General features: G+C 42.2%; 1 protein-coding gene across 1 annotated transcript in view; it reads right to left on the reverse strand.

Annotated features, from left to right (window-relative positions):
• EXOC4 (exocyst complex component 4) overlaps positions 1-15068 on the reverse strand; it is a 469162-nt gene that overhangs the window by 236142 nt on the left and 217952 nt on the right. Inside the window, exon 10 of the mRNA XM_054399834.1 lies at positions 5031-5127. Coding sequence (XP_054255809.1) covers positions 5031-5127 — 97 coding nt within the window. The remainder of the gene's footprint in view (positions 1-5030; positions 5128-15068) is intronic.

Below are 15068 nucleotides of genomic sequence, written 5' to 3' on the forward strand. Positions count from 1 at the left end.
AAAAAAAAACATCAGCAGAGTTAAATCAGTAATTCTGCCTCTACTTTCTTTTTTTGCAGGGTACTCTAACAAATTGACAGTGTATTTCTCACTTTATTATTCCCCAGACTTTGGTATCCTAGGCAGTGATCAGAACATCACTGACATGGTGCAGTTCTTCCCTCCAAGCAAAGGGGGAGATGCCCCAAAATAGCCCATCCCATGGACAGGTAAAAGGTGCAAAGTCAATCCAGCTCCTCTAGTCCACTTCTTCAAAAGAACACAGCCTTGCTTAGAAGCAACTGCTTCTTCCATATCAGTGAACACTGCTTTCTCTTCCATCCCACAAGCCTTTTAATTGCTGCTTGATCTTAATGAAGTGTGGCTGAGGTTAATAAATGGATACCCTCATGGCCTTAATACCCAACATCCAAACCATGTTCAAATGAATTAGCATCAGCGATGCTTTCATGGCTCCAACCACCACCACCCTCTCCATTTCCAGTCCCTCCTGTCCCTCCCCCTTAAGCCTCAAGACTGCAGACATCTGTTCTTCAATTGTCTGGTAATAAACATACTCTATAAAGCATATGTAAAATGATTATTACCCTGAAGAGCCAAGTGCCTTTCAAATGCCAGCTGAAACAAATAAACAGTAAAAAAAAAAAATATCCCCAGCAAACAAATGTTACAACAGACATCACTCAGGCTGTTCAATATTCCACAGTGTAAGGGCTTCAGTGATGGTCCCACATTTCCTTCTTCAAACAGGAGATGTCAGTCCACAGACCAGTAACACCAGAGCTTTCCCGATCCAAGCAGATGCTGTTGGTTAGCAACAAAGGATGCAAAAAGCAACTGGACTCTTTTGTTAACTTTTACACTTTTGACACCCCCTGCAATATGTAATTAAGGAAAATCAGATGGGTGTCCCTCTTCAATTTGCCAGTGCAATTAGTTTTCATTTGTAGTTAGTCAAATCTATTCCCAGGAATCATCTCCATCAGAACATGTACTTGTCTTCCAAAAAACTCACCATTCATTTATTCCATGTGTGGTAGTGTCATTAAGTCCTGGTAATTAATCTGGGGCTTGGTGCATCTCAATTGTCCTAGTGGAAATTAGGGATCTACATCCCAAACGACACAACAATTCACTTCCCAGCTCTGGCTCCTTGCTCTGAATGAATTAGAGGGAAGGAAGATGTGGAAAACCATTTGTATCTATTTGCTTTCACACTCTCCATGGTGAAGTTAAGAGTTCCTCTAAACAAACTTGTTTGCTTACAAAAATCTAAGGGGTGGGTGTCAAGAGGATGGGGCAAGGCTCTTCTCAGTGGTCCCCAGTGACAGGACAAAAGGTAATCCACATAAACTTGAACATAGGAAGTTCCATATAAACACAAGAAGGAACTTCTTGACTTTGAGAGTGGCAGAGCACTAGAATGGGCTGCCCAAAAAGGTGGTGGAGTCTCTCTCTGAAGACCTTCAAGGCTTGCCAGGACATGTTCCTGTGTGATCTGCTTTAGGTGATTGTGCTCTGTCAGAGGGGTTGGAGTCAATATCTTCAGAGGTCCCTTCCAATCCCCATCATTTTGTGATTCTGCTACTGGAGACATAGGGTTAATTTACAGCCCCCTGAAAGCTGCTGGCTCTGTATTCTTCAGAAGGATCTGGAGTCAAGCTCAACCTCAGTTTGTAAACACAACAGGAATTCAAAAAGGCTACTATAACCAATAAACTTCACACTGTGATTGTGCAACCCTCTGATGTAATAGACAATGACACTCTTCATATCAGTGATACGATAAAAAGGGAAATTCACAGTGATGAATATGGATGCTCCGGTTCCAACTCTCCACCTAACCATACTGTGCTGAATTAAAGTTTAAAGTCACCACTTAATGCAATGCTCAGGCGTTAAATCATCCTGCCAGCATCCGGCTTCTCAGTGATCCAGTTTGCTTAATACTTTCAGAAAGCCCTCAGCTTCCTAATACAATCAGCTAGCCCACACAGTGCTAAAACTTCTCTGGCAGCAGAGTTCTGTGAACTTGATGAATGCAAGAAGAAAACCCTACCCTTCTAAATAAAATATTGATGATTTGGAATTCAAAACAGAGTCATTTTAAGCCTGTACAAGCTACAGCAATGACAGATTATTGGGGCAGGCCATAAAGAATTTCAATACAGATGAAAAACAAAGCAGCAGAGAACATCACACCTCAGCAGCAATTTCCTTGAGACCTTGATAATATAATAAGGTCCATAAAACAGCAACAAAGATCTAACCAACCAGGAACACATACACATAAGGTGATGTGCTAGAAATTATTGCAGACATCAATATTTTTGCAAATCCATCATATTCAGCATTTTACAACCACAGCCAGCATCATACAGCAACTGGAGTCAATGGGTAAGCTGGCTTGCTAGTAGGACAGCTCATTGCTATTGACTCCCACCAGGAATAGAATTCCCTGAATAAAATTGTTATCACCAAAAGGGCCTGGGGTGTGACAGGATAAAGGGTGATGGTTTTAAGCTAAAAGAGGGGGATTTAGACTAGATCTAAGGAGGAAACATAGTACACTGAGGGTGGTGAAACGTTGGCCCAGGTTGCCTAGAGAGGTGGTAGATGTCACATCCCTGGTAGAATTGCAGATCAGGTTGTCTAGGGCTCTGAGCAACTTATCTAGTCACAGGTGTTCCTGCTCACTGCAGTGGAGTTGGACAAGGTGACTTTTAAAGGTCCCTTCCAACCCAAACTGTCTGGTGATTCTTTGAAAAGAAATCAGTCTTGTGGTCACCACAAACACTGCATCCCATGCATCATGCACATGCCAAATTTCAGGATCATCAGTAAAATCTAAGGTAGCAAGGACTCAAACTCATAGAAACGTTTTGGTCGGAAAAGACCTTTAACACAATCGAGTCCAACCATTCTCTAATTCTAGCAAGTTGGATTCTAAACCACGTCCCACAGCACCACATCTCTGATTCTTTTAAACTCCTCCGTGGGCAGCCTGTACGAGGGTTTGAAAACCCTTTTAGTGAAGAATTTTCTTCTAATATACAACCTAAACCTCCCCAGTGCAACCTGAGCCTATTTTGTTCTGCCCTATTGCTTGTTCTTTGCAAGAAGAGACTGACTTCCACTTGGTTCCAACCTCCTTTCAGGCAGTTGTATGAGAGCCAGAAGGTCTCCCCTCATCTTCCTTTTCTCCAGGGTGAACAACCCAGTTCCCTCAGCTGCTGCGCACAAGACTTGTGCTTCAGACTCAAGCATTTACTCTGGCAATGATTAAAGTAAGTAAAATCACATTTTAAAAGTTTCTACAGTCTTCACCAACACTCAAACTCACCCTATACTGCAGTAGGAAAGGGTAAGCTGGGTCACAGATGATTTTCCTTCTCTTCATGCAGTTATTGATGAACTACTCAGTACAAGGAAGCTAAGATGTTGCAGATGGTTGGCATGAAAAATATATTGTACGCAGATACCTTAATCTTGACGCAATTATTTTTTATGAGGTAAATTATTTCTCCTGCCTATCTTGCAAGCTGTTAATGAAAGTGCTTGTGAGAAGTGCTATTTAAAGCAAAGCACTCATGTTTCACTCAGAGTGAAAAAAAAAAGGGGAGGAGGTAGGGGGAAATAAGCAGGAAGGCAAATAGAAATAAAGAAGTATATTCTACAGTTTGTAAATGTGAAGTAGCTCATCAATAAAAACAAGAGCATCACAAGCCCCCTTCTCTGTGCTTGAAAGAAGCCTGTAAAGTCATTAATGATTAAGAGACTGAAGTCCATATCACAGTGGTCATATCCTGAACAGCATATTGCAAAGAAACATGGAAGAGGTCTTAAAGATGACGCAGTTCCAGCACCCCTGTCACAGGCAGGGACAACTTCCACCACACCAAGTTGTGTCTTAACCATTGTCCATCTTTCCTCGTAATAAAATGGCTAAAAACCCTAACTTCTGTTGTAGCAAATTTACTTTTAACACACTTATTCCATTTAAAAGGTTAAAATGAAATATGTTTATGAAATTACCCATTTCATTAGGGGCATCTAGCAATGAACAAAGAGTGCACTACACAGGCAATCTGTTAGAGGTCTTTTCCAACCAAAACAATTCTATGATTCAATAACATCAGGAATTTAAATTTGGAGGAATTTACACACTTTCTTTCTGCATTTTTAAGTCTTGAGAACTCACAAATGACCACAGTCTTCATCTACCAAGACATCAGTCAGGATATTGCTCCCTCTGGGGATCAAACTCCAATTATTTTTTATTACTATTTTATTATTGCTTGGTTTGAGAAACATATCCTGTTGCCTAAGTGACTCATGATAGTGAGTAATCCAAAAAGAGCAAGGGGGGAATTTTTAAAAGGTGCTCACACTAAATAAAAGACATGTCTGATGATAAAGGAAAACCCTGCAAGAAAAAAGCAGAGATGGAAGATTGACAATTGACATGAACTGAGAGAAACATCGTATTATTTAATTTCAGTGAAACTAAGAAGATGAACTCTCAGATTGCAAAGTAAAAATTTACAAAATTAAACTATCAGAATTGAGTGACTTGGAGAGATGAGGTTTATTATAGACTTGCTCTGTTTTAGAATTCCTGCAGCCCTTGATGAGTTGTGAAGGCACTTCAAATCAGGTATTTCATTTGCAGCTCACAGGCCATACTGGTTTCATCGAAGAATGAACCTACCTTGCAGCTCATAAAGCATCCTCCTGACTTTTTAATAAGCAGAATGGACAGTCAGTGGTAAACAATCTGTGACAGGCTGCAACTAAACTTCTCCCAGCTTGGTTCAATAACAAATGGCACTGTTCCATGAAATGCAAGCAATCATTGGCAACTAGTCATTACTTTAAACACTTGTTGATGTGCACAGCTTTACAGCAAGTCAACTGCTATAGGATGTTCTCTCAGAACTGGCAACATGACCATAAAGACAGAATGTGTCCACAACTCTACTTGTTCCAATTATTTGCACCTATAGAAATATGTGGAAAGTGTTACTTACCTGAGGAGAGGATGAAAGATGATGGTAATGTTCCTGGCTCCTGGTTTGCAGACAAATTTGGATCCGCCACCTTCAATTAAGTTATCATCTGGTCCTCCTGGAAAAATAACATGAAACACGTTGTCTAACAGATCTGAGCATCTCTTGAGTTTTAGATAGCAGGTGATAATTAAACATTTAGGTCTGTCTGTAAATGCTTCAGTCGTGGTGAGAGATCAGTAATTAATGTGAAGGTAACGCCCTTTTTATCCATTTTCTGCTCAGAGAAAGTACACCTGATGCAGTAGAACAGTACAGATGGAATTTATATGTTACTTTGGGCTTCTCTTTCCTTAGTGATGGTATTGCAGAAAGATGGGCAAGTGCAGGTCCCCTATGGCACAAGACACAGCTTCCCACCCACATTAGATGAATTTATCATTGAGCTGAAGTCCGATGGACTGGAGGTACTAACATGATACTCATCACACATACAAGAGAGATGCTCAGATACTATTAAGAGACATGAGCCTCGTGGTTCTTCAAAGCATCAACCCACTGATAGATGGGGACTTCCTGCCTACCTAAAGTTTCCTTGACTTCAGCAGCTATTGGAACAGCCCCAAACTGAACATGCAACACATAAGTATGCACATAAATCACCCTTTCTCAAAGAAGGCCCCATAAGGGCTTTCATCTTGTGTTATTAACACCCACGTTCTAGTCCATGTGGATAAGATGTATTTTGAACCACACGATGCTTGGAAAAGGTTTTAAGAGCAGAACTTCACTGAATTTTGTTGCTTCCATATTGGTGTCTGGAAGGCTCCTGCACCTCTGACTGATGCCACCATTCAGTCCTTCAGTGGGTAGCCTGGTTTTGACTGTGAATGACATTTTAATGTATTTAGTACATGCAACACTACTGGGTCTCTCAGAAGTCCATGTCCTACACTGACTCCTGTAATTCCCTGGCAGAATTCTCATTTGCTACACTTTCAATTGCATACAAATAGGCTTCCAGCTACAGGAAAAGTAAAACTTGTTGAGTTTGGCGCAGTCGTGGGTAGCAAAACAGAAGCTCAGGGAGCATTATAGCAGCCTTCCAGTACCCACAGGTGGCCTATGAGAAAGTTGGAGAGGGACTTTTTACGAGGGCTTGTAGCGATAGGACAACACAAAATGGCTTTGAATTGGAAGAAGCTTGATTTCCACTAGGTATTAGAAATAAGTTCTTCACTTTGGGGGGTGGTGAGGCACTGAACAGGTTGCACAGAGAAGTTTCAGATATCTCAAGTGTTCAAGACCAGGCTGGATGGGGCCTTAAGCAACCTGGTCTAGTGGAAGGTGTCCCTGTCCATGGCAAGGAGGCTTGAACTAGATGGTCTTTAAGGTTCCTTCCAATCCAAACCAATCTATGATTCTGTGATCCTTTATGCACCTCAGGCCCAGACTGCAGGATGTCTTCAAGTGGCATGAAGACATGCATCCACCCCATGTCATTACATCCAAAGGAAATAGAGCCCCTAAATCACTTTAAATCAGGATACGGAGAGAGGAAAAAGAGAGAAGTACAAATTTGAGTTTTCAAAACCTCTTGCATTTAATAATAAAAATGAAGCCTACTTGTTACCTTTCCAAAAGAAAACATTTTTAGGAGAACATGCCACATGCCCCACAGGCTGCTCAGGGAAGTGGTTGATTCACCATCCCTGGATGTATTTAAAAGCCATCTAGAGATGGTGCTGAAAGATATGGTGGAGTAGTGGCCATGGAGCAGTTAGACAATGGTTGGACTTGATCATCTTAAAAGTCTTTTACAACCATGGTGATTCTGTGAAATTTGCAGGAATTCATTATCCTTGTATTTTGGCCAGGCTCCCTTACCACAAAGCACAGCACACCATCATCTTGCTGGTATCATTGCACAAGTACCCATATGAAGTAAGTCTTTTTTGCCTAAGAACTTTAAATAACCACCCCAAAAAAAGAACTCAGAGTCTGTATATCCCAAATATTACTAAGTCCTTCTCATTCTGCATGTGAACTCTCCTTAGTGATTGAACGATAATAAATGCAGAACCCAATCACATTATTATGATAGCTTTATAGGCAGGAAAATGACAAAGTCCTTGAAATCAAAACACCCCCAAGCAGATTATTGAATTCTTTGACCCTGCCTTCTGTCTGCCTCTAAACAAGAAAAATAATGTCTCCAAACCAGAAAGTCTAAGAGGAGGAACACAACTGATGAGCAAGTGACTCTGGTATTTTCAAAGGGAATTTGTTAATATAAAATGTTTTGAGTTGGAGGGAACCTTCAAAGGTCATCTAGAATCATCAAACTGTTGAAGTTGGAAGAGATCTTTGATATCATCAAGTCCAACTGCTTTCTTAGAGCTCACAATCCCACCATTATTGCTAAACCACTACCCTTAAACCACATCCCTAAGCACCACATCCACACATCTTTTAAATACCTCCAGGAATGGTGACTCAGGGATCGACCCCCCCACAATAAGCAAGGACACCCCCAACTAGACCAGGTTGCTCTGAGTCCCATCCAACCTGATCTGTAATGTTTCTAGGAATGGCGGGGTTTATGCTTCAAGTCATTATCTGCAACCAAAGTACAAAAAAGTATTTTCAATGACTTGATAGCAACCTGACAGCAACATCCAAGGACTAAGCAGGTCACCAACACCAGTTCTTCCATACGCTAAACGGTCACACCATGCTTTGAACAAGAATTCACACACACACGCACACAGAGAATGACAGAAGCTGGAAGGGACCTCTGCAAATTATCTAGTCCAGCCTCCCTGCTCATTCATACCACTGGTATAGACTCCAAGATGCTGTTTCAGTGCCCTGGTAAAAAGGGTAACATTAAATTCATTGAATCATTTCAGTAGGTTATTGAGTCCAACCATCAACCTATCACCACTGTGGCCATTAAATTATGTCCTGAAGTGCCATGACTAAAAACTTCTTTAATACCTCCATGGACAGTGACTCTACCACTTCCTTGCCAGACCACCCTTTTCAGTAAAGAAACTTCCCATAATGTCCAACCTAAACCTCCCCTGGCACAACCTGAGGCCATTTCATCCTGTCCTATCACTTGTTACTTGGGAGGAGAGCCTGATCTCCACCTGTCTCCAACCTCCCTTCAGGAAGTTGTAGAGAGTGAGAAGGTTACTCCAGGCTAAACAACCCCAGGTCCTTCAGCTGCTCCTCACAAGACCTGTTCTCCGGACCATTCGCCAGCTTCAGTCCCTTCTCTGGACATGCTCCAGCACCTCAATCTCCTTCTTCGAGTGAAGGGCCCCAGACTCAACCCAGCATTCAAGGTTTGGCCTCAGCAGTGCCGAGTCCAGGAGGACAATCACTTCCCTACTCTGCTGGCCATGCTATTGCTGATCCAAGACAGGCTGCTGGTGGCCTTCTCAGCCACCTGAGCACACTGCTAACTCATTTTCTGCTGGCTGTTAATCAGCACCCCCAGGTCCTTCTATGTCAGGCAGTATCTGACCACTGTGCCCCAGGTGGATTGGGAAATCTATGCATTTGTCCTCTAGATATCTGCAGTTGCAGTATTTCCACAGGCTGACTATGCTCCCCAAATGGACATGAAGCTTCTTGAAAAATCCTACACTATCACAAGGAGCTAGGAAGCACAAAGCCATCAGCTAAGGACATGGTTTATAAAACATTATGGCCAGAAATTGGAACAGGTGGCTCTGAGAAAAAGTCTGGGAATTGCATATTGAGTAGCATGCACAATATTACAGTTTAGTTGTGGAAAAAAACCAAAACCAGGCACAACTTCTAGGAAAAGAAGATTATTCATTTCCTCTATTAATGTCAGGCTCTGCAATTTCCAGTGGGCTCTGTGTCTTAACTGACTTATTGAAGAACTCATCCAAGCATGAACTTACTGAGGCATGAACTGGGAAATCCAGGCTCAAATTAAGAAAGGGGTGTTCTTCTTGTTACATCAAGTCACCCTGCACTAATCAATATTATTGACTGGGATGAACTCCACAGCAAGGAATGAAACAATCTGTCTTATCTGCTTGGCCATACTACGTGAGATTTGAGGAGAGGAGAATGTGGGGACTTGAGTAAAAAAATACAGTTTTGTATCTTCTCTACTCTTAGCTTTCAATTAATAATGAAAGCTCTGCAGGTAGGTGTGAGTGAGGAGGAAAAGTACTTTTGTTTGTATTTAAATATTTTACTTTGAAAAATACACAGAGATGTAAATCTCACTCCTGATGATGCCTTGTACATAGTAACAACCTAGCCTCTACTGCACCTCTTAGCTGTACCTCACTCAACGCTGCCAACGTACCTTGAAGGACCCTGAACTGACTCTGAGAGTTGGGTGAAAGGGAACCTAATGAAGTTAAACAAGGATAAGTATAGAGTCCTGCACCTGAAGAGCAATAACCCCCTGCACCTGTACTGATTAGGAGTTGGCCCACTGGAGGGCAGATCCATGGACAGTAAGTTATTCATGGAACAGCAATGTGTCCTCACGGCCAAGAAAGCCAATCGTATCCTGAGGTGCATTAAGATGAGTGTGACTAACAGATGGAGGGAGATTCTCCTCCCCACCTACTGTGCCCGGGTGAGACAAGATCTAAAGCACTGTGTCCAGCTTTTTGAACACCTCCAGAGATGGGGAGTCCACCTGGGCAGCCTGTTCCAATGCCTGACCACTCTTTTGAGCAAGGAAATTTTTCCTAATATTCAACCTAAACCTCCTCTAATGCATTTTGAGGTCATTTCCTCTTGTTCTATCATTTGTTACTTGGGAATAGAGACCAACCTCTACTTCACTACAACCTCCTTTCAGGGACTTGTAGAGAATAAGAAGGTCTCGCCTTAGCCTCCTTTTCTCCAGTCTAAACAACCCCAAGTCTCTCAGCTGCTCCTCACAAGACCTGTGCTCCAGACCCTTCAGCAGCTTCATTGCCCTACTCTGGACATGCTCCAGCACCTCAATGTCATTTTTGGAGAGGGGCCCACAACTGAAATCAGTCTTTAAGCTTTAGCTTCACCAATGCTGATTACCAGGGGGACAATCACTTCTCTACTTCTTCTGGCCGTAATATTGCTGATCCAAGCCAACATACTTGTGACCTTCTTGGCCACCTGACCACACACTGACAACATCCCCAGATCCTTTTCCAATGGGTAGTTTCCCGCCACTCTGCCACAAACCTGGAGCATTCATGGTGTTGTTGGGACCCAAGTGCAAGACCCAGAACTTAGGTATTTTGAATCTCATCCTTTTGGCCTTGGCCCATTGATCCAGCCTGTGTGGATCCCTCTGGACAGTCAATACAAAAAAAAAAAAAAAGAAAACAACCCCTAAACTTTCACAGCTGTCACAGTACTACTATTGTAGAAATTCCTTCTTAATAGCACCAGCTTGCTGATTCAATCTGTCTAGTAATAAATTATGAGACAAAAAAATCCCAAACCTTTGAGGTGAAGGGAAATTTGTCATAGAGTTAATGATATCCTCATGCTGTGCTGGCAATGAAGTGTGCCCACCTGAATACCACTGCAAGTGGGAGTTGGAGACGGGTCCATTAGTAATGCAGCTGAACGTTCCTGAAAGGGAGCTGAAAATGTCATGCTTCAACACGGAAAAGCATCAAATTGCCGAGAGAGCTGGAATCTCTGCACGTGCTGAAAGTCGGAACAAACAATCAAGAGTGCTTCAAGTCTGCCGTCCTGCCTGGTATTTTCATAATCTCTGTATTTGACATGGATAGCTCAGGGTTATTGCTAATCTCCTCTTACCTTCAGACAGAGCAGGGCTCAGAATGACAATGGCAAAATAGGACTAAAGAATCCTTTTGGTTGGAAGAGACTTTTAACATCATTGAGCCCAACCATTAACCCCACACACTACCACATCACCACTAAACCATGTCCCTCAGCACCACATCTACATGGTGGCTCTACCACTGCCCTGGGCAGCCTGTTCCAGGGCTTGACGACCCTTTTGGGGACAAAATTTGTCCTCATGTTCAGCCTCAACCTGCAATTTGTGGCCATTTCTTCTTGTCATATCACTTGTTCCTTGGGTAAAGAGTCCAACGCCCACCTTGCTCAACCTCCTTTCAGGGAGTTGTAGCAAGCAAGGAAGGAACTCAACCTCCTTTTCTCCATGCTAAATGACTCCAGGTTCCTCAGCTGCTCCTCACAAGACTTCTGCTCTAGACCCTTCACCAGCTTTGCTGCCCTTTTCCTGACACACTCCAGCACCTCTATGTCCTTCTTGGAGCGAGAGGCCCAAAACTGAGCCCAGGATTCAAGGTGTAGCCTCAGCAGTGCTGAGTCCAGGAGGACAATCATTTCCCTACTCCTGCTGCCTATACTATTGTTGAACCAAGCCAGGATGCTGGTGGCCTTATTGGTCACCTGGGCACACACTGACTCATGTTCAGCCAGCTGTCAACTAGTACCTCCAGGTCCTTTTCTACCAGGTGGCATTCCAGCCACTCTACCCCACATCTGGAGTTTTCATAGTGTTGTGATTTAAGTGCAGGACCTGGCACTTGGCCCTCTTGAATCTCATTCTATTTGCCTCAGTTCATGTATCAAGCTTGTCTAGGTCCCTCTGTAGAACCTTCCTAGCCTCAGGCAGTTCAACACTCCTGTCCTGCCCACCTTGGTGTTGTCTGCAAACTCATTGAGTGTTCCCTCAATTCCCTCATCCAGATCATTATGAAGGATTGTAAAGAGAACAGGTATTAATACTGAGCCCTGAGGAACACCAACAGTGACTGATCACCAAGCAGATTTAAATCCATTCATCACAACTCTTCGGCCTTGGCCATTCAGACAGCTTTTTAACCAAGAAAGTGCACACTCATCCAAGCTGTTATCAGCTACTGGATTTCTTGTGCTGGAAGTGACCTCCTCAGAAAAAAGCAAGGTTTCTTCTCCCATGAAGTGACTTAAGTTCAAGCTGCCCACCACAATCTGATGTATACTTGGACTTTGCTAATTTACCCTGTATGGAAAACACACTGAAGCAGATAAGAGAATTGGTAAGGATTAGGATTCTTCAGAGTGCATCTCAGTGTACTTTGCAAATGAATTAAACTTCTTCTCACTATCCTTGTAACTATATTGTGTACTGCAATAGCACTAAAGGCAAACCTTAAGTTAGAACAATGTCATCATAGATATCATGGATTGTCATTTGAAGACAAAATCCTGGAACACACTGGAATGGTTTTCCTGATCCATAATGTTGTAATTAATGTAATTCTGATGACCTCCTATGAACAGGGACTGCCATGGCTACAGAAAAAGTAGGATCTTACTTTGTAATAAACAAGATCACACTGGGACTTATTCTGTGTTTTCCTCGTTCATCAAGGTAACTTCTCTACCACTACATTTTAAAAAACCCAAAAGAACATAAATCAGTTTATCATAAAATGTAGGGATAGTAACTGTTTATATTTCATTTTACCAGATCTTGGGGGATTGTTTAGTTTTTATTGTTTGGTTGTGTTTTAATTGAAGTAATTTTCTCCACAAATGTCCAAGATTTGCATGGAAGCTTTTATTCTTTTGTTTGAAGAGGAATCTCACACTCCCTGTCTGGGTCTGTTCCTTGAAGGATGTAAAGTATAAGAAAAGAAGTAGCTCAGCATCTTGTAAAAACATCATTTTACCTTTTAATATCAAAGTAATAAAGTGATTTTTTTTTAACAACAGTGTAAAGAAAGCTCTCTCTGTCTCTTAAGAAAAGTACTTTTAAAGGGTGAGATTTCTTACACTGTCACTTCAGAGCATCATAAACCATTACCTAATTGTCTGGAAGCTGTATCTGTCTTAACACATTGCATCCTCAGTCCAGATACTCTTTAAATCCTATCAGGGAATTAAAAAAAATAAAAATCAGACATAAAAGTATTTGGCTAATAAGTAAATCCCTTTTCAAAACAGCCAGGAAGTATTTCTTTGGCCACAACAGGAAATTGAGTCAGCAGGGTGCTCTTATGGCCAAGAAGGTGAATTAAGAGGAGTATGACCAGTAGGTTGAGAAGGTTCACCTACTTTGCCCTAGTGAGGCCATGTTTTGAGTACTGGGTCCAGTTCTGGGCTTCCCAGTTTAAGAGAGACAAGGAACTACTTTCCGGTGAAGGTGCTGGAGACCTGGAACAGGCTGCCAAGTAGACCTGGAAAAGGCTGTCAAGTATCCTTCTCTGGAGAGATTCCAAATATGCCTGAATGTGATTCTGGGCAACCTGCTACAGATGACCCAGCTTCAGTAGTGGGGTTGAACTAGATGATCTCCAGAGGTCCTTTCCTACAATGCTGGGATTTTGTAAAATATCAAGCATCAAAAAAACCCCAAAAAAAAAAACACCCATGAGCACCACACACTACCCTCTTCTCCTAACCCATCTTAGCAGAGGACATCTTCATTAACCTCTGCATGACTGCAAACCTTGCAGCTAAACAGGTTCCAGGCACATAGTGAACAATTCTTCTGCACCTCTCTGTCATCCAAACACCTTTCCTAGTGAACCACTTCGTGCTGATCTAGGCAAACAATGAAAGAATAAAGAAACAGGCTTTGAGGGCACAACAATCAAGCAATCAACACAGCTTGCAAATCAGTGGCACCTTCTCCACGCTGAACATCAAGGCAAACTTGTAAGAGAAAAGGAACCAGTTTAGATGTTACTAATTATTACAAAACAGAGCTCAATAGAGAAAATTGATTGATTTGTGTTATTATCAAATATTAACTATAGAGTTTTATGATGCAAGTCTGCTTCTTCGTGTTTCTGTACATTAGGACTCCCTCCTGCACCCCCTTAAACAAAAGCCACCACTCGAGCATTAAGTTCTGGTTTTACTGTACTGGTTCAATGTATTGACACGCACATTTAAATTCTTTTCATAAGGAAACAGAATTGATTTTTCTCTAGCATTCATTTGCATGTCTTGGATCATCAAATTCAACTGTATTTAGGCCACTTTTCAAAGCTCTCTCAGATACCTGCACAAGTAAAGCCTACATAGTACAGATCAGGCTTGAATTAAGAGCTCAACAATCAACTCTTCTGGCACTTGTTTTCCTCTACCATCAGACCTCAGAAAGGAAGAGGGAAGGATCTGGTCCACTCTTCATACTGGTCTCCACCACACAGAGAATCCTGCACCTAAAATTAGCTTTTGTGAGAGCACTTCAAGAGCCTTGACCCTTAGACAGGCAGCCCTATAGGCAGTGTGACAGAACCTAGGTAGGTCTTCCCTGAAGCTGAATAGCCTATCCAAGTGAATAAACCAGAAACTCCAGAGGTGTCCAGCCCCATGTTCCACAAGCCTGTGTTTGCAGACAAGTTCCACAGAAAATAATCATGAAAAATCCAAATCCACAGACTCTTCCTTCTGAAGAAACACCAACTCTGAAGAAGGCAGAGAGTTTTGAAACATCACACTTTCCTGCTGTGGTAGACCAACTCTGGGTTAAGAATTCTGTTTCCGAGCTCCATTCTCTTTCCTTCTTGCTGGACTCCTACAAATCATGCACTGTTATGGGTCTGTCAAAGCAAATGAAACTCAGCATTCTAATAATACAATAAATCAAAGAGAATGATACAAAATGCTTCTTGAAAGCCCTTCACCCACCACCTTAGGACTCAATGGGCTAGACAAGATAGATCTCATTTTCTAGTGCACCCAGTGGATTCTTTTAAGCACAGTATTTAATCTGCTTCTATGTATCAAGAATGTTTCCTCTGTCCTCTTCACCCATAAACTGCAGTAGAGAGAGCACTACACAGCTGTTGTTTCTGATAGTGACTTCTCTGCCCACTGATACAGCACCTAAAGCTGTTCCCTCACTCGCAACGGGAGGGAGGGACATGAGATCATAGAATCCTTCTGATTGGAAAAGAACTTTAAGATCATCAAGTCCAATCATTAGCACTGCCAGGTCACCGCTAAACCACATTTAACATACCTCCAGGGATTGGAATTCCACCACTGCTCTGGGCAGTCTGTTCC

This window comes from Indicator indicator, chromosome 3 (assembly GCF_027791375.1).
Source record: "Indicator indicator isolate 239-I01 chromosome 3, UM_Iind_1.1, whole genome shotgun sequence".
NCBI classification, from domain to species: Eukaryota; Metazoa; Chordata; class Aves; order Piciformes; family Indicatoridae; genus Indicator; species Indicator indicator.